Here is a 19,842-nt window from a genome sequence, read left to right on the forward strand (position 1 = left end):
AGGCAGAGATGCACAACTGCAAGTAATTACACACAGAATGAAGGCGGCTGGCCAGATTTAACATGAGAAAGTCATGATTAATACATGATTCTTCACCAATAATTGAGTTGAATGAGTCTACTATTCAAATCACATTGTTAAAAAGAAAAACAGATAATGAAGATTCAAATCACATTATTAATGAGTGGGCCGGTCTCATTTAAGAACACGATTTGACATGCAAAATTAATGGATCCATCCATATACAACATCTACCACAACTCATGAGAAGAAATTCTGGTTATTCTAATAATTCACCATTTTTCTTCATGGAATTAGTTTTGAAATAGTCCCAATTTAGTACTATTAAGAGAGAGTATTAAGGAAAATATTTGGTAGGTGGGCGGTGAATCAAGTTAATCAGATGGTGAAGAAAAACTAATGAGGGATGAACTTAATCAACAAGGTGTACCTCTTTTTTCTGTTGTTACCTCATATGCTATGTATAATATGCTAGTTAATCCAACTGTGTTAGACATTGCTGCTACTTATAATTGCCGAACAAAAGGTAATAACTCTTGCTTGAAATCAAATTAATTCCTGATATTCCTTTATTTTTTATATGTACACAAAATGGCCTTCATCATAAGTGTTCTGCAAACGAACTGCTGCTCCCACGAAGTTTCCATACCACATTTTGAAGTATAGCTAGTTCTCGTTCTGATATTAATCCACACTAATGCTGGCAGCTTCCAACACTGGTATAATACCATGTTTTCCATCTTTTTTTTTTCCCTGTATATACTCATAATATAAAGTCCATGAAAATGAATGCTCATGCTTACAAGATGATTATTTTGATCTCTTCTATAAATATAATTAGTACAACTAGCAGTCTGCTTTGTCATGCTGTTGCATCCTCCTATTCTAGTATTTGTGTACTGGGGACAAATCGTTCTTTGTATTTGTGTACAAGGGACAAATCAAACCATAAGGATTACATGACAACACGGCACCATGCTCATCACAAATGTTGTTCATTTGCTCTTGAAGCATATGGTGCGGGAACCAGGACAAATCGACTAATCATTACATGCACGGCATTATGTTCATTATAATATTGGTGATGACATAATATATGCTAAATAGGGTGTAATAAATAAATAAATAAAATTAGAGAAAGAGTGTACGTAAGGGAAACAAAAAAGAAAAAAAAAAGAAAAAAAGGAAATTAAAAACATGTTGAAGATGACAAGAGGGTAAAAGAGATTTTTCACCAAACATTTGATTATTAACTATAGAAATGAGTTTGGTTTACATATTCCTTACAAGTTATTTTACTTTATTATTCATTGAAAACGATGTTGTATTACTTGGCCAACAAAGATGGTGGTAAGTTTAGAATAATGCAATATATGATTTGCATGCTTTATTCCTTGGTAATATTATGATTTTTTACTACAATATTCTTTAATTGACTTGGGCAGTGTCGGGTCCAGAAAGGCTGCATCAGTGCCTAGTGATTCTCATTCAGATGTATATCTGGACCATTAGGGAACCAAGATAATATTTTTGTGTTTGCGTCGCTGTTGTCCTTTAAAATTATTTATCCTTGCATCTAAATTAATAATTTGTTTTCTCATGCTTGTAGTTTTTGAAATAAAGTTAATTCAGGTAGACCAGTTTTTAATCAGACCTCAATGCAACATATCTTCTCATCCTACCCAAGAGAAGCTACTGAAAGCTCCCATGACTGAAGAGAGACAACAAGGATTCTGGATCGACCTAGCACTCTCTTTTAGATTCTATCCATCTATTTGTTCTCATCTTATTTCTGGGAAGTTCTGTGTGGACAACAAGGATTCTATCCTTCTGGATCGACCTAGCACTCTCTTCTAGATTCTATCCATCTATTTGTTCTCATCTTATTTCTGGGAAGTTCTGTGTTACCCTAATTATCATATATATATATACACATATATATATATATATATGTTTCAACCCATCTCAGTGTCTCTTGAGTTACAAGCTAGCTAGAGACAGACAAAGGAAAAGGTCATGATAGTTCTTATAGATTTGTAAAGGATAAGTATTATTTATCCTTGCATCTAAATAATTTGTTTTCTCATGCTTGTAGTTTTTGAGATAAAGTTAATTCAGGTAGACCGATTTTTAATTAGGCCTCAATGCAACGTATCTTCCCATCCTACCCAAGAGAAGCTACTGAAAGCTCCCATGACTGCAGAGAGACAACAAGGATTCTATCCTCCTGGATCGACCTATAACATAATGTGTTTATGCTGTGTTTAGGTTATATATATGTAAAAATATCTTTTTTGTTTTATGTTTTGAGTGGTTGTCATTAGTCTACGTGTAGATATTTAGTCAAGTTAAATATCTTTGCATCTGGTTTGAAATCTAGTGACTGTACAACAAAAACTGCAGAACTGAGAATACAAAGTGAAAAAAAGAAAAAGGGTCCTCTGTTTTTTGGTGGACTGTTTTAAGTCCTCTGTTCCCAGGTCTGTTCCCAGGTGTTACTCTTCCATTTTTTCTTTGTATAGCCATTCTCTGTTTCAGGTTGAAACTACAGCCAACATGACCTAGCGCTCTCTTTTAGATTCTATCCACCTATTCGTTCTCATCTTATTTCTGGGAAGTTCTGTGTTACCCTAATTATCATGTATCTTAAAAATATATCCATCTATATATATATATATATATATTATATTTTTCAACCCATCTCAGTGTCACTTGAGTTACAAGCTAGCTAGAGACAGACAAAGGAAAAGGTCGTGATATTTCCAGTCCATTCTAATTAATTGCCATTCCCATAATGTAGGTTGATACAAAATTAGAACTTATTCAAGAAAATAATGGAAATAATTCAATCTTGTCATTAAAATGTTGTGAGAAATAGAGGTCACACTAAATCACAAGGATTTTGACTTGCACAGTCCTATCAGAACCATAGAAGAAATTAAGTGGAATCTATGGACTTACAATACCTTAATACTAGAAACGCTTAAATTGGTTATTAAAATATCCCATTTGGGATTTATTTTTACAATAATAATAGTGAATTAAAAGGCAGACAATCAGAAACGGGACTCCAACTTAACTAGAAATTCATTACAACAGTAGGAATCATTCATATCAGACAACGACCAATCCTTTAGAAGCGGCAGCATGTCCATGGGGTGACCTAGTATCTCTACGTTGCTTCTCTTGGGAGAGTAGTCTTGTAAAACTGAAAAATTAGAAGGATTTTTTATTATTATATGATTAGTTAATTAACTAAGAAAACTCTAGAATAAAACTCTAAAAATAGTTAGATACCTTGTGAGAGCCTCCTCATTGGTCTCGTGATTTGAAGGCTCAAAGATACCTGTATCCAGGTTAACCCTTGAGACCCTTTTCTTTAACAACTCCTCACCAATTTTCACAAGATCATCCAAATTTTCCTTTGTGGCTATGTCGACTGATGATGTTATACCACTCAATGTATCATCCTGTATTTACCCTTTGTGTCAGTATCAGTGGTAGACAAGGAACAGAAGAAGCAATTGACTTTCAGATATTTTTAGGACTGAGGAAATTATGAAGAAGAACAAAATTTAAATAAGAAATTTGACTTTGTAAGTGACTGTAAATTTATGAAACCACAAGCAGCAAAGCTGTACCTGTATCCGAAGATAGCTTTTTTCAGAGTGAAGGGCTTGAAAAGCCTCTGAAAGGTGTAAGTCGACCATATCTGCGCTTGCTTGGGTAAACACTTGCACTAAGGGGGTGGAACCACCACTGCTCAACCATCCCAACACACCCCACTTGGCTGCTTCATCAGCATTGTATTTTTCCTCGGCTTTTGATGACCCAGTTCCCAAGGATATTACTAGAAACCGGCCATAGTCCATTGGCTTTATAGGAAAGAAATCAGGACTACCCCGGATGATCTCCTTGGTCACTTCCCCAATAGCAACCAAAGTCTGAAGCAAGAATCAATAATTAATTGAATTGTGAAAAGAAAAATGAAACTGGGAAGTCTAAGATGCAACTTCAAAGTTAATGAGTACCGGATTATTTGCAGCTACACCACCATCAATGAGGTTGAATTCTCTAACTCTCCCGGCAGGGTCTTTGGTTTCGAAATAATGAGCTGGAAGATAAGTGGGTGCTGCTGAGGTTCCAATACATATATCTGACAGTAAGGCATCTAAACTTGGTCTGCTCTTCACCTAGAGCATGGAAATCAAGCATATAGTATTAATATGGAAGTTATTATAGCTCCCTTCATTCATTACAATCTCTTAATTTTCATAGTTTGGATTAGAAGGAAATGAAATTGTGGAAAGAAGATGAACCTGATAAGTCGAAAATATTGTTGAATGAAGGCGCTTGATGTCAAATGTTGGGATAACAACATTAGCAAGGGTCTGGTGTAATCGTGTTTCTCCTAGTTTTTCTTTAACAAGGTTGTGCAGATACTTCCCATCATATTTTGGTCCTGATAAGGCTGTAACCACCTTTGTAACACGAGGAATTGGATCATGACTGCATTTAAAAGAAAGATCATGTTAATAACTACAAAAAATATTGAAGTCTAGTTAATTTTATATACATATATACTAGCATCCTGTCATCTTAATCAAGATTTTCATCATGATATATTTGTTACCTGTGCTGTGGGAAGATCTTAGGGCAGTGCTCAAGGTAGAAGTCCTTGATATCTTTGGCAGAAAACAAGGGTCGGCCAGTGTTTTCATTGGGAGTAGTTAGCATGGCAGTCACGAGGCCACCGGTGCTTGTTCCTGCAATCACATCAAAATAATCTGAAATTCTCGCGTCTTCACCATCCAGCTTCTGCACCATGGCCAAACAATCTAGTGTTAGTACGTATAAAATATATCCACTATAGGATATAAGTTTCAGATTAGGTATGTACTAATTTTAAAAGGCAAATGGAAAAGCCATATTTTGTTATTATCATGTAAAACCTTATATTTCCTACCTGAAGCTCAGACTCGAGGAAGCCAAGGACTGTTCCTGGGATAATCCCTCTTATTCCACCTCCATCGATGCTGAGAATGGTGATTAGGTTTCCATAAGTTGGAGGCTGTAGGGGTGATTTTGGTCCTTCTCCCATTAGGGATGGAGTGATGGAGGTATGAACTTGAGTGATAGAGGAGAGAAAATGAGAGACTTAGAATAGAATTGAAGTTTCTGCAGGAGACTTAGAAATGTACAGAGACTTGGAGTTCTCTTTGATAACTAGGCAGGTGTATTTATAGACTCCTTAGCATATATCCCTCATTTTTCTTGCTCATACTTTTCTAAATGGACCTGGTTCAAGTTGGACTCGGATTCATCATTCGGGATAAGTTGAAAAGACCAGAAGCAAACAGTATCTTCTTGCTTTATAGAAGCTAGCCAAATGGTCATAGACATGACTCCTGGCAACTGTAGGTAAGACCAAAGAGAATAGCTGGTAAGAAGGATTAGGTGACTCAATAAAGGTTGAGATAGGATGAATTTTCCTAACTAATGGAGTTTGTGAACAGGTCATGGAAACACTAAGTCTTATGAGATGATTCTAGTTTCTAGATATGTCTGGTGCAAAGAATCATGATGGAGACAAGCCTAAATGTGCATACCAAACAAAAATTTATTATTCAATGCGCACAAATTTGTGTTCGTAAATGGATGCGCTTGACTGGGGATGGCGATGATTTTGAAAGAACACCAACTAGGGCAACGAAAAGTACTGGCCAACGCGGCACTTGCACCGTGAATGACAAGGAACAGATAATTCAATGTCAAGCAGCAAGGTTTTACATAATTTCCTGTTAGACATGATTTTTTTTGACCTATTAACCTCATGCTTTTCATACTTAATATCTGTAAAATTGTACACACCATCATTGGCTTCTATAGTTTGTAGAAAACTACATGGTTATTCAATATTTTTTATAATTACAGTTCTAAGTCCTGTGAATTTTAGATGATGTGCCGTGCAAAGACTTGGTTGACTGTTAGTTACTGAGGTTTTCCCACATCTCCCAAATGTTAAAATGATGAAATTATTGCCTAAGAAGCACCTGTTGCAGAATTACATTTGAAGGCAAGATAGCAAAATAGATAACTAAAAATAGGTTGTATTATATTAAACTACAAAAAGTTTTCAGTACTTTTGTCTTTATCAATCTGTGTTAGGCACTTATTTAGCAAGGTTGGAAGTATGAAGGGTGGGAGCGTACTTAATGGACTTCACTTTATGTCGACTTCACATCCATGAATTCAAGTGTTTGTTTATCATCCATGAATGAAAAAATCATGTTTGTTTATCATGGTTAGGCAAAGATGCAACGCATCCCTGAAGTGAAAAAAAAAAAGGACTGGTCAACTGAGAAAATCTGTTGGTTGCCCTAGTGAATTTGTGAACAATTCACTGGATGGTTCAAATTTCGGACACAGCATGGCCTATTCACTTTCATCTTGAGCTTAATCTAGAACAAAAATAATACTACTACAGCCTAATTAGAACAGCTCTAAAGAGTTGGGAATTGATGCTGTAAATGCTTTGTTCCTTATGGTCTTTGCATGTTAATCTTAGCTGTTGGGCTTAGCTGGGCATTAATATTCAGAAATTCTGAGAAATCTATTGCCTGTATTTCAAATCCCAAATTTGATCTAAGCCATATATAACTTAATTGAAAACAGTATAGATTTGATCTTTTCAGTCAGTGCCCTTGACCATTCCACCGTTCCAAAGCCAGCCCTTTGTTTTTATTTCATGGAAGCTAGCTATCTATGCTGTAATGCCATCAATCCATTCCTGACTCTTTGTGATGCTTAATTTATAACCTCCGGAGTCCATTTGCTTACATTTATTACTTACATAGAATTGATATGATCATGGAAATAAATAACGGAAGGATTCTAGGCAAAAGGATTCTAGGCAATTTACTTCAAGATTAATGAACCTACGTCTACTAAAAAGTTTTGTTTTATTATATGTAGCTTTGATCTCAACTTATATATCTGCTGCAATTCATATATGAGATAGGGTTTTCTTGTCCTCATAGTCTGCACAACTTTCTACCAAAGTTCACAATGTGGAGTATGATTTAAAGGCTGGGATGAACTGAGAAAATGAGCGAATGTTGAAAATCTGAAGGTATTTATTAGAATAGCAGGGCATTTTTGTATTGGTAATAAATCCGTTGTATTTTCTGTTTTGTGATCTGGTGAGTCAGTTACGGGTATAGTTCTCTAGGCTCTATATATAGGCATGCTTTTGGGTATTCTGAATTGATCTTCAGAAAACATGAATGAATAGCAGATTTTCTTTGTAAACCCTCTCCCTTTTTCTTCAAAAACAACTAACATGGTATCAGAGCTTTTCCTTCTACTCGCCTCTGTTCGTATTCATCTTTCTGTCTGATGGCTTGAGGTAATCAATCCAACGTGCGTGCTGTGGTTAGATTTTTTGAGTTGTCACCAATGGAGGATTCTGGTAGCCCATTTTATCTCCACAATTCCACTGTTACTCTTCCAGATGGACATTCTGTTGCTGTCACTAGAGTAGAGTCTGTTGAATTGTTTGATCGTTTCATAATCGAAAATGTTTTATATGTCCCACAGTTTCATTTCAATCTTCTTTCTGTTAGTGCCCTTACTCAATATCATCATTGCTCAGTGCATTTTGTATCTGAATCTTGTTTTATCCAGGACCGTATGCAAGGGAAGATGATTGAGATCCATGTAGATGCAGTGGCAATCTCTATGTTTTGGATCCTACCAAACTTTTTCCTATACCTTCTAGTTTCACAACTATTTGTATGCCTCAAAGACGGAACACGAGCTTTGGCATTACTGTCTGGGTCATCCCTTTTATAATAGACTCAATTCATTGAAAGATGTATTAAATCTCAAACAATTTGTTGGCCACCCTTCTCATTGTTCAAATTTTCATTTAGCTAAACAAAAGCGTTTGTCATTTCCAATTTTAGATACAGTTTCATCGTCTCCTTTTGAATTACTACACCTTGATATATGGGGTTCTTTTCATCACCCCACACATGAAGGTTTTCGTTACTTCCTTACCATTGTTGATGCTTTTTCTCGATTTACTTGGATATACTTGCTGCATGCTAAATTTGATGTCCTTGATGTCTTTCCGACATTTTATAATCTTGTTCATACTCCATTTGGTATTAAAATAAAATCAGTGCATAGTGACAATGCTCCTAAGCTTTCTTTTTCAAATTTCTTTCGAGAAAATGGGATTTTATCTTTTCATTCTTGCGTTGACACGCCTCAACAAAATTCAGTAGTTGAGCGTAAGCACCAACATATTTTAAATGTTGCAAGAACACTATTGTTTCAATCCAATGTCCCATTAGGATACTGGGGTGATTGTGTATTAATTGCCACATACCTTATTAATAAGACTCTAACACCTATCTTATCTAACAAAACTCCATTTGAAGTTCTACACAATAAAGTTTCCTTCTATACTCACTTTCGGGCTTTTGGTTACTTGTGTTATGGTTCTAGCCTTACCATCACACAAAATTCTCTCCACGAGCCATTCCTTCAGTGTTTCTTGGTTACCCACCTAGTTATAAAGGTTACAAGTTGTTGAATCTCTCCACCAATGCCATATGCATTAGCCGTGATGTAGTTTTCCATGAATTTCTATTTCATTTTCAGTCCACTGATTCAAACTTTTCCTCTTGTGATTTTTTTTGATCGAGTTATTCCTTCTTCCATTCCCAATACTTTTCACATTTTTTTTTTTGTTTCTAATGATCCAAACCTTATCTCACCCCTATAGTCTTTACCAAACCTGCTATCCCTTTCACTTCTCGTCCTATTCGCTTCCCTAAACCACCGTTATATCTCCAAGATTATCATTGTTATTCCACAGTTTCATCCACATCTTCTGTAACATATCCTCTTTCTAGTGTTCTTGGCTATGGTAAGCTCTCCTATTCTCATCATGTTCTTGTTCATGCCATTTCTTCCCACATTGAACCAACTTCTTTCTCTCAAGCTGTTGTGATTCCAGAGTGGCAGCAAGCTATGTAGGCCGAACTTCAAGCTCTTGAACAAAATGGTACTCGGTCTTTGACATCTCTTCCTCCCTTCAAACATCTCGTGGGATGTAAATAGGTCTACAAGCTCAAATTTTGAGCTGATGGTTCTCTTGAGCGTCACTGCAAAAGGATATACTCAACAAGAGGGTGTAGATTATCTTGACACCTTCTCTCCCATAGAAAAATTAGTCATTGTCAAGCTTTTTTTTTTTTGGCTCTTGCTGAGATTCATGGTTGGTTTCTCACTCAACTTGACGTTGACAATGCATGCCTTCATGGTGATATGACCTAAGGAGTTTACATGTCCCTTCCTCCAAGGTATCACCGTGAGGGGGAGTCTTTACCTTCCAATGCTATTTGCAAGCTCCAAAAGTCAATTTATGGGTTGAAACAAGCTTCTAGATAGTGGTTTGCAAAATTTTCTAGTGTTCTGTTAGCTAAAGGTTTCACACAATCAGATGTGGATCATTCATTGTTTACCAAAGATGATGGTGACTCCCTTATTGCCTTATTGGTGTATGTTGATGACATTGTCATTGTGAGCAACAATTCCAACCATATTGAATATCTCAAAAGGTTTCTTGACAACCAATTTAAGCTCAAAGACCTTGGATAGCTTAAATATTTCCTTGGTCTCGAAGTTCCTAGGATAAGTAAGGGGATTTCAGTTAGCTCAAAGACCTGTTGGCTGTAGTTTTAGCCTGAAATAGAGAATGGCTATAGAAAGAAAAAATGGAAGAGTAACACCTGGGAACAGACCTGGGAACAAAGGAGTTTAAATAGTCCACCAAAAAACAGAGGACCCTTTTTTTTTTCACTTTGTATTCTCGGTTTTGCTGGTTTTGTTGTACAGTATCTAGATTTCAAACAAGATGCAAAGAGATTTAACTTGAGCAAATCTCTCCACGTGGAAGCATGACAACCACTCAAAACATAAAACAAAAAAGTTATTTTTACATATATAACCTAACACAGCATAGGCACATTATGTTATATTCTCCCCCTTAATGTGATGTTCCTATACACCCAAAAGCTTTTGGAAGTGAGCAAGCTTCTCCAAAGGCAATGCTTTAGTGAAGATATCAACAACATGTTCCTTTAATTTACAGTACATCAATTGAACCTCACCATCTGAAATAGTTTCTTTAATAAAATGATACTTCACTGCGATATGCCTTGTCCTACTATGAAAAAAATAGTTTTTTGCAATGGCTATAGTAGATTTGTTGTCACAAAGTAGATATGTTGCTTCATTTTGATTCTCCTTGATGTCTTCTAAAATTCTTCTCAACCATATGGCTTGAGAAGTTTCCAATGAAGCTGAAATGTACTCTTCTTCAGTAGAGGATTGAGCCACTGAACCTTGCTTTTTTGAGACCCAAGATATAACACTTGAACCAAGGGAGAATGCATAGCCTGATGTGATTTTCATGTCATCAATACAACCACCCCAATCACTATCACAATGACCAATTAGCTTCACTTCAATATTCTTGAAATATTTTATTCCAAGTTTAACCGTGCCTTGCAAATATCTCAAGACTCTTTTTGCTGCTCTAAGATGTAAATGACTAGGATAGTGCATGAATCTTGAAAGCAAGCTTGCTGCAAACATGATGTTAGGTCTAGTTGCAGTGAGATACAACAGATTTCCAACAAGACTTCTAAAGTGAGTTTCATCAACCATCTTCCCTCCATCTTCTTTTTTCAACTTTTCATTCACAACTAAAGGAGTAGATACAGGATTACAACTAGCCATGCCAAACTTTTTGAGGATATGTTCAACATACCTCTTTTGGCAAATAAACACACCATCTTCTTCTTGATAGACTAAAATTCCCAAAAAATAATGCAACAATCCCATATCACTCATTTCATATTTTTTCATCATTTCATTTCTAAATTTTTCAACCATCTTCTCATCATTTCCAGTAAAAATCAAATCATCAACATAAAGAGCAACAATAAGGATTTGGGAATTATCTTTGCTCTTCACATAGAGGGTAGGCTCACTTTTGCTTCTAATGAAACCATTTTCAATGAAGTAGTTGTCAATTTGAGTGTACCAGGCATGGGGATCTTGTTTCAAACCATATAAGGCTTTCTTCAATTTGTAAAATTTGTTTTCTTCCCTATCAACAACAAAGCCTTGAGGTTGTTCAATATAGATCTCTTCTTCCAGTTTTCCATTCAAAAATGCAGATTTTATGTCAAGTTGGTACAACAACCAACCTTTTTGAGCAGCCATTGCAATAATAGTTCTAATTGTATCAAGGCGAGCCACTGGAGCAAAAGTCTCATGGAAATCAACACCTGACTGTTGTGAATAGCCTTTTGCAACCAACCTAGCTTTAAGCCTTTGAACTCTACCATCAGAATGGTATTTCACCCTATAAATCCATTTTACCCCAATGATTTCTTTGTCTTTTGACTTTTCAACCATCTGCCATGTTTCATTTTTCTCAATAACATCAATTTCTTTTTCCATTGCTGTCCTCAAATCTTCATCTTTTATTGCCTCTTTGAAACTTTGAGGTTCAACAATGCACAAATTGCATCTCTCGTAAACATCACTCAAACTTCTCATTTTTCTTGGAGTTGAGGATGGTGATGACAAGCTTGAAGTTGGAGACTCAATTGAGGAAGATAATGGAACTGATCTTGGGAAGTCTTGAGGTGATGAAGTTGAAGTGTTGCCATTTCTAGTTTCAACAAGTGTTTTTGTTTGAAATTCATCAACAATAATTGTTTTCTTCTGAATTTTACCTTCTTCCCAATTCCAAGCAACTTTTTCATCAAAAATAACATCTCTACTTATGATCAACTTGTTGGTTTTCAAATTATACAGCCTATAACCCTTTGACTGTGAACTATAACCCATGAAGATGCCCTTTTCCCTTGTTTCATCCAGTTTACTCCAATTCTTTCCTTTGGTACTTGTGAATAACATAAGCACCCAAACACTTTGAAGTGTCTAACAGATGGATTTCTTCCACTCCATGCTTCAATCGAAGTTTTGTTCAATAATGCTTTTGTTGGGCATCTATTCAAAAGATATACAACAGTGTTAACTGCTTCAGCCCAAAAAATTTTAGACAAACCCTTCTCATATAACATAGCTTTAGCCATTTCCATAACTGTTTGATTCTTCCTTTCAACTACTCCATTTTGTTGAGGAGTATATGCAACAGTAAGCTGTCTCTCAACCCCTTCATCTTCACAAAAATTACCAAATTGGCTTGAAGTATATTCCATTCCTCTGTCACTTCTCAAGGTCTTTATGTAGCAGCCACTTTGCTTTTCAACAAAACTCTTGATTTTTTTGAAGATAGAAAACACTTCTGATTTTGCTTTATGAAGAACACCGAAGTCATTCTTGTAAAATCATCAATAAACAATACAAAGTACTTGTTGTTGCCTTGAGAAGGTGTAGACATAGGCCCACATATATCAGTGTGAATTAACTCCAATACCTTCTTTGCTCTCCAAGTGACTCCCTTTGGAAATGATTGTCTATGATGCTTCCCAAGAGCATAACCATCACATACTTCATTCTTTTCTTTGATGGTTTTAGGCAATCCTTGTACCATCTTCCTTTGACAAAGCATCTTCAAGCTATTGAAGTTCAAGTGCCCAAATTTCTTCTCTGGTCCTTATCATAAATGATGCACTCATTATCTTCAAAGTGAAGTTTATACCCATGCTCTACTAGCTGTCCCACACTCAACAAATTTTGCTCCAAGACTGATACAAGAAGAACATCTCTGATGTACTTGGTTCCCACTTTAGTTTGGATGCCAACTGTGTTTTTCCCTTTAACATTCACTAAATCACCATTACCCATTTTGACTTGTGAGTTGATGGTTGTATCCATGTCAAGGAAAATATTTTTGTTACCAGTCATGTGGCTTGTGCAGCCACTATCAAGGAACCACTCATTATTCTTTTGCTCAGCAGCACTTTGACAAGCATAAAGCATGTTTTCATCAACCTCTTTCTCCCCAGCATAGCTTGCTTGTTGATTGTTCTTAAATTTGCAATCTTTTTGAACATGCTCAAATTTTTACAATTGAAGCATTGAGGCTTCCCTTTGAACCAACAATCTTTTTCAACATGACTACTTCTTTTACAAATATTACACTTTGAGAATGATGAGCCTTCTTTGTTAGTGAACTTTCTTCCATAGTTGAATCTTCCTCTACCTCTTCCATCTCTTCCTCTTGCTATTCCTCATCCAATTCTGCCATCTCTAGATGAATCACTTCTATTTTCATTGCTTATAGGTTTCCTTTCAACATTTCTAGAGTTAAGGCTTATTTTTTATTGGAATGCACTTTCTACTTGTGAAACCAAGGTTTGGTTAATCTTGATTTTTGATGATAACAAAACAAGGTTTAGAACTAATGATTATATTTCAAGTGTGATTAGGCAAGATGATTTCCAAAGTGGAAATCACAAAGACAAATCAAGCCAAGGAGAAATCATGAAGAAGAAGACCACCTCAAAGAGAAGTGTTTTTCAAGATCCAAGCTTCATAAGATCTCTTTGTAAGGTTGTTGGTGCACTAGGATTTTCATGCATTACATTATTTACTTATGCACCAAAATCATCCAAGAGTTATTTTGTTTTAAATATCTTTAGAATTGGATGATTTCATGTTTTCAACTAAAACCTTGTGTTAAATGTTTTTTAAACTTGTTTTAAAAGGTTTTAAGTTGAAAAAGTTGGGTGTTGAGCCAAAAAATGGCTCAACCGGTTGAACCGGTTGAGGAACCGGTTGACCGGTTGTGCTCGTCCCGTCGAGGACCGGTCAAGGGATGCCAAAAAGTTTCTCTCTCTCCTAGTGGCCTTCTCTTCCTAGTCGAGGTGATTCTCTTCCCGGTCGAGGTTCGGTTGAGGCCCAACGGTCACCTGCCAAGCATTAAATGCTAACAGCTAGTCAACCGGTCGACTCCTAGCTTGACCGGTCGACCCCTAAGTCGATCGGTCGAACCCTAGCTCGACCGATCGAACCCCCAAATGGCTAGTTTGGCTTTTCTCTTCTATAAAAAGGCTCCAATCTTCATTGTTTAAAAAATCTTAACCTTCCCAAACCTTTCTTGAATATATTTGAGCCTTGGAAGAGTGTTTTTGAGTGCATCATTGTTATAAAACTTGCATATCTTTAGTGCACCATTCAATCCTAGTTTTCTTGTATCACTTGAGCTTAAAGTTTTTATACTAGGATTTTGTGAGATAATTTATTAGTAAATCTTTGAGAGAAATTTTTTCAAGTGTGGGATATCACTTGAGGGGTTGTTCAAGAGAGGGATATCTCTTGAGAAGTGTAAAGGGTGCTTGGAGCCAAAAGTCCAAGAAGGTGAATTGGAACCATAATTCAATTGCATTGCTTGAAGGATTGGTTTGGAAGCCTTGAATTAGTGGAGCCTCAAGCTTGGGATTGAAGCTAGAGGAGAGTGGATGTAGGCCGGGTTGCGCCGAACCACTATAAAATCTTGTGTTTGCATTCTCTCTTCCCTACTCTTTTAATTTATATGCAATTGTCTTTATATTATTTATTATATACTTGCATATAATTGTCTCTTACATTCACGTAGTTTAAATTTGCAAAAAGAGACCATCACTCTATTCACCCCCTTCTAGGGTGATTACCATAGGTTGGATTAGCCTAATTTTTCTAACACTACTGATTTTTCAGAATGCCTCAACAATCTTTGTTCATAAGTTTTTAAAGACCTAAATAGCTCTTGTACACTGAGCAGTGAGAGATATTTTGTTTCTTCAATCATGACCACAATTGGGTCAAATTTTTCAGGTAGACTGATCAAAAGTTTTTCAACAATTCTTTCATCACTAATTTCTTCACCATATGACTTCATCTGATTTACTAACTCTATAAATCTGGAAGAAAACTCATTTAGAGTTTCATTCTCCTTCATTTTCATATTTTCCAGCTCTCTTCTTAAAGCTTGAAGCTTTACTGTCTAGGTTCTTTTATCTCCTTGGAACTCCTGTTGAAGGATGTCCCATGCTTCTTTAGCTTTTGAAGCTCTCATAATTCTTGGAAAGATGCTGTTACCAACACCTTGTTGAATAAATAAGAGAGCTTTTGCATCCATTTTTTTCAATTCTTTCAACTGATCTTTTTCAACCGGAGTTAGTGTAATCACATTTTCAGGTTCATCAAAACCATTTTCAACCAAATCACAAACATCTTGAGACATAAATAATGTTTTCATTTTTACGCACCAAAATTCATAATTTTCTCCTTCAAATAATGGAATAGAAGAAGGTTGAGAACTCATACTTGTAACACTTGTGCTGGCCATTGATCTACCCTTGAAGTCCTTGGTCCATCTGCTTCAAGATGAGGGTTTCTAGCTACACAATCTGATTGCACAGCAACATCACCAATTCAGCTGCATTGTAGGTTCAGATTTGGGTCTTCGGATTAAAAGAAACCCTAGTATCCTTTCTTTCCAAAATAGAGGAAATTTCTTAAAATTCCACACACAAGAGGCATGTTGTATGAGATAAAAGGGCTTGAAAAGAAGTGGATTAGATTAGATTGGAAACAGCAAGGTGGATCGAAGATTAGATTGAGAGGTGGATTCGTGAAATGGGTTGCTCTGATATCAATTCTGTTGGCTGTAGTTTCAGCCTGAAACAGAGAATGGCTATAGAAAGAAAAAATGGAAGAGTAACACCTGGGAACATACCTGGGAACAGAGGAGTTAAAACACAACCAACTATATTATTCTGTGATAATGAGGCAGCACTTCACATTGCTGCCAATCCTGTGTTTCACGAACAGACCAAACACATCGAAATTGATTGCCATCTTGTTTGAGAGAAGATACAAACAGGTTGTCTCAAAACAATGCATGTATCTTCTCAACATCAAATTGCAGATCTCCTTACAAAGGCTCTCTTACCAACACAGTTTAAATTTCTTCTCAACAAGATGGGAATTCACAATATCCAATCTCCATCTTGAAGGGGAGTATTAGAATAGCAGGGTATTTTTGTATTGGTAATAAATCCGTTGAATTTTCTGTTTTGTAATCTAGTGAGTCAGTTATGGGTGTAGTTCTCTAGGCTCAATATATAGGCATGCTTTTGGGTATTTTGAACTGATCTTCAGAAAACATGAATGAATAACAGATTTTCGTTGTAAACCCTCTCCCTTTTACTTCAGAAACAACTAAGAATATTGAAATCCTCAATTAACTAGCATTTTTATTTACTCTGGATGAAAATGGGGCTGAAGGAAGAGTGCTTGAAGTTAATTTCCTTTGTAACCCATCCATTTTGCTTCAGCTAAGATGAAGGAAGAAGAGAAATCAGCCAATATAAGGTAGATTCAATTGGAGTTAGGGTTCTCTTACTTTAGCTTATTGAATCCCTAGACCCAGCTAATTAACCAGGAGCACCACCCACCAGCAGTTTATGTCCATTGATAAATACAATCCTACACTGCCACGACCTTAACCCCTGCCTTGAACACCAGACCTTGCTGTCCGGGAACGCTGGCCAGTAATGGTTAGTAGAGTCCTAGGGAAACCACAGAAAAATAAGACATTCATAGATTTTTACATACATTCATAGACTCTTGTATTAACATTTTTGACTCGTGTAACATTTGAGGAAAAAAGTGTAAAAAGAAAATAAAGAAGGAAATTAATAGAAGAAAAGAAAATATGAAGAAAAATAAATAAAAATTTTAAAATTAATTAATTATTTTTATATATTTCTTTAAAATTTTAACTAATTTTAAAAATATTTCAATTTTTTAGTATTTTTTATTATAATTTCAAATTAAAAAATTATATTAAACTTTTTTTTTGTTATAATTTCGAATAAAAAATTTCGGCACCCTAGTTTCTTCGGAGATTTCTCTCTTCAAATTCCTCTCTTCCCTTCAAATTATATTCTCTCCAGTTCCCATGGTTGGAACAGCAGCCAGTAGTTGGGTATGATATGCCATTTTGATGGTGGTGGCGTTTTGGTGAGTTGTTTGTCACAAGCGCTCTGAGGCTGGTGGATGTAGGTGGGTGGTGTAGTGGGGTTGGTGTGGGACTATTGTGTTGTAGGTGGGGATTGAAATGCTTAAATTCTGATTCAAGCTCTCTCTCATGTCTTTATTCTTGGACTTTTAGCGCCTATTTCTTCCGCCACAATGTGTTTATATCATTTGTTAATCTGAGACTACTATCATTTATATCTATGAAGTGTGGATTTTACCATTAGCTAGATACAAGCAACAGGGAAGTGCAAGATAATATGTGTTCGTGTGTGCACCAGAAAAGAATTTTAACCAGGGTGAAATTCAAACTATGGTTGTGGGATATATCTACCGTGCTTCAATTTTTTGATAGGAATATTTGATCAACAACTTTTGAAAAATTTATGAATTCAACAAAATATCTCTTCAATATTAACATTGCCTTGAAAATGATGAAGAAATACATCACATTGACAATCTTGTCAGGCTGTGCAGGAGATATAGTCCTGAAACTTTCACAATATTACCCACCATCAAACCTAAGATAATATTTCAACCAACTTGCCTGTTCTGTTTTTGATAAAGTATCACAATCCGTGATGGTGTGGGTGCCAACAAAGAGGAAAATAATTAATTACTATCGAGTTTTAGATTTAATAACTGTAACCAAAGAAACTGGTTCTGGGTTCTTGCATTAAATTGTGTTTAAGCATCATGTCTAATTTGTTTCATTTGTTTTGCAAGTGTCAAACATATACAACTTTTTTCATTTTTCGGATTGAACAAGTTGGTTTCTAGGGAGGATACTAGGTTTTGTGATAGTATGAAGTATGTATGGGCATTGAAGTCTTGTACGTTAAGCAAATAAAGAAGTTGTATATTGATATAATAATATATAACCTTATTGAGATCTTTCTGGTCCACTTAATTTCAATGATGTGTATTTGCTTTGAATTTGGATTCTTGGATATGGTCTCAGTTGGATATGGCCATCTTTGGAGGAATACAATAATGTATGATCTCAAATTTAACAGTATCCATTTTCTTTGGCAAGAAGATGATCTCATAGAGATAGTGTGGGAACTTTAGGTAAGAGGACTCTCAAAGAATTGTAGGTAAGAATAGTTAGGTGAAGTGATCAAGCTGAACATGAGATGGATTATCCTAATCAGTCAAAAACACTATGCAACAAAGGCCATACTTTGTTCATAAATAACTGTGGTTCAAGTGTCTAGCGACATGATAAGGGGGACATACCTGGTTGTTACGATCAAGAATTGGTAATTGACATTCTGAACATACTTTATTATCATTAATTTTTTGTGAGAGGTGGTGCCTTATCTGGTTGCGGAGGAGTCAATTGGTGCGGCGATTAGTAGGTAATGGCATTTCCATGTGCCAACAGCCAATAATACCAATGACCATGAAAGCGTCAATCAGGGCGGCGATTAGTAGAATGAATAGTACTAGAGAATTCAATAAATTAAGGTATACCATTTTGTTATGCTTCCATAAAACTTTCAACGCTGAATGGGAGAATAGGTTGGTTTTGACAACTTAAGACTGTAGAAGTCTAAGCTTCCATCTCGTTTTAGCCTAATTTTTTCCTTGTCCAATAGTTTATATTTTCTTTCTTATTTTCAGTAAATTTTTTGATGCTAAAAACATAGGCTTGTTCACACATTAATTCTAATTAAACAGCATGACAATAAAAGACCACTAGATGTTTTTCAGTTGCATCTCTTTCAGCATGTTTCATAATTTCGAAATTTAAAAGAAAATTCCTTTTTCCCCTTAATCACTGCACCATGCATTCGAAGTAGTAATTCTGTTTTGAGCAAGATTTGCATTTCATATGCATAACAACTTCCATATGCAGTTACTGCTCCTTGTGTGACAAATGGGGTTGAGAGTTGGGGTATGCTTATCATTTTACTGTCATGGTGAACTGAGAATGGTTAGTTGTCCATAAGCTCAAGGGCTTTGTTGGGAGGAAGAGGAAGAAGAGGTCCTTTTACTGTCATAGAAAACTGAGAATGGTTAGGTCGATGAGCTCTAGGTCTTTTCTGGGAAGAGGAAGGCTAAAAGGAAGAAAAAGAAGATACAACTGATGTACGAAGAAGAAGAAGAAGAAGAAGAAGAAGAATCGTTGAATGGGCACCTAGCCTTCACCGTATCTTATTTGATAATTGCAACTGGGACTATATATAACTTGAATATTAAGGCATACTACTCAAATTTTCCATACTTGCCCTAACAAATAAAATAAGATTATTGTGGAAGATGCTAACATATATATCCTAAACTACTTTAAATGTTAATTGAGGAATGCAACATCACTTAAATATTGTTGTCTTCAAACAAGGCACACAACACATCAAGTTATCACACTACATGGCATTTATTTAATAATATACTAATTAATTGAACTGGAACTGACGAACTTCAATTTAAGATTATTTCTGATTAATTTGCTGCACATCCATCTGGTTTGGCATCATGAAGGCGTTTCTCTTGTGACAGTACTTCTGCAAACCTGTGACATTGAGAGCAATTCGATCAGTATTAATGAATGATAGAAGAACAGGTGGCATATGTAGAGGGGCTTGTTTATTAATCCGGCGTATTGTTGTTTATGATCACATGCGTTCTCATCTGAAATGAAATTACTATGTAGTTTTGATTCAATAATTAGTGGACAGAATGTTATACAGTAAACAGATTTACAATGAGAACTGAATCTAAGACTAATTTGATACC

General features: G+C 35.8%; 1 protein-coding gene across 2 annotated transcripts in view; it reads right to left on the bottom strand.

Annotated features, from left to right (window-relative positions):
* Window positions 1–2,858: 2,858 nt before the first annotated feature.
* The window catches only part of LOC117907118 (patatin-like protein 2), a 34,888-nt gene continuing 17,904 nt past the window's right edge, over window positions 2,859–19,842 (bottom strand). The window contains exons 1-7 of one of the 2 annotated variants that reach the window (XM_034820507.1): window positions 4,988–5,202; window positions 4,655–4,839; window positions 4,341–4,530; window positions 4,053–4,214; window positions 3,663–3,965; window positions 3,319–3,491; window positions 2,859–3,229 (exon numbers count right to left, since the gene is read on the bottom strand). In XM_034820507.1, coding sequence (XP_034676398.1) covers window positions 3,136–3,229; window positions 3,319–3,491; window positions 3,663–3,965; window positions 4,053–4,214; window positions 4,341–4,530; window positions 4,655–4,839; window positions 4,988–5,122 — 1,242 coding nt within the window. In that variant the 5' untranslated portion in view covers window positions 5,123–5,202 and the 3' untranslated portion in view covers window positions 2,859–3,135. Of the gene's footprint in view, window positions 3,230–3,318; window positions 3,492–3,662; window positions 3,966–4,052; window positions 4,215–4,340; window positions 4,531–4,654; window positions 4,840–4,987; window positions 5,203–19,842 lie in introns of those variants that run through there. The other variant, XM_034820508.1, reaches the window with a different exon arrangement.

Source organism: Vitis riparia, chromosome 18 (assembly GCF_004353265.1).
Source record: "Vitis riparia cultivar Riparia Gloire de Montpellier isolate 1030 chromosome 18, EGFV_Vit.rip_1.0, whole genome shotgun sequence".
NCBI classification, from domain to species: Eukaryota; Viridiplantae; Streptophyta; class Magnoliopsida; order Vitales; family Vitaceae; genus Vitis; species Vitis riparia.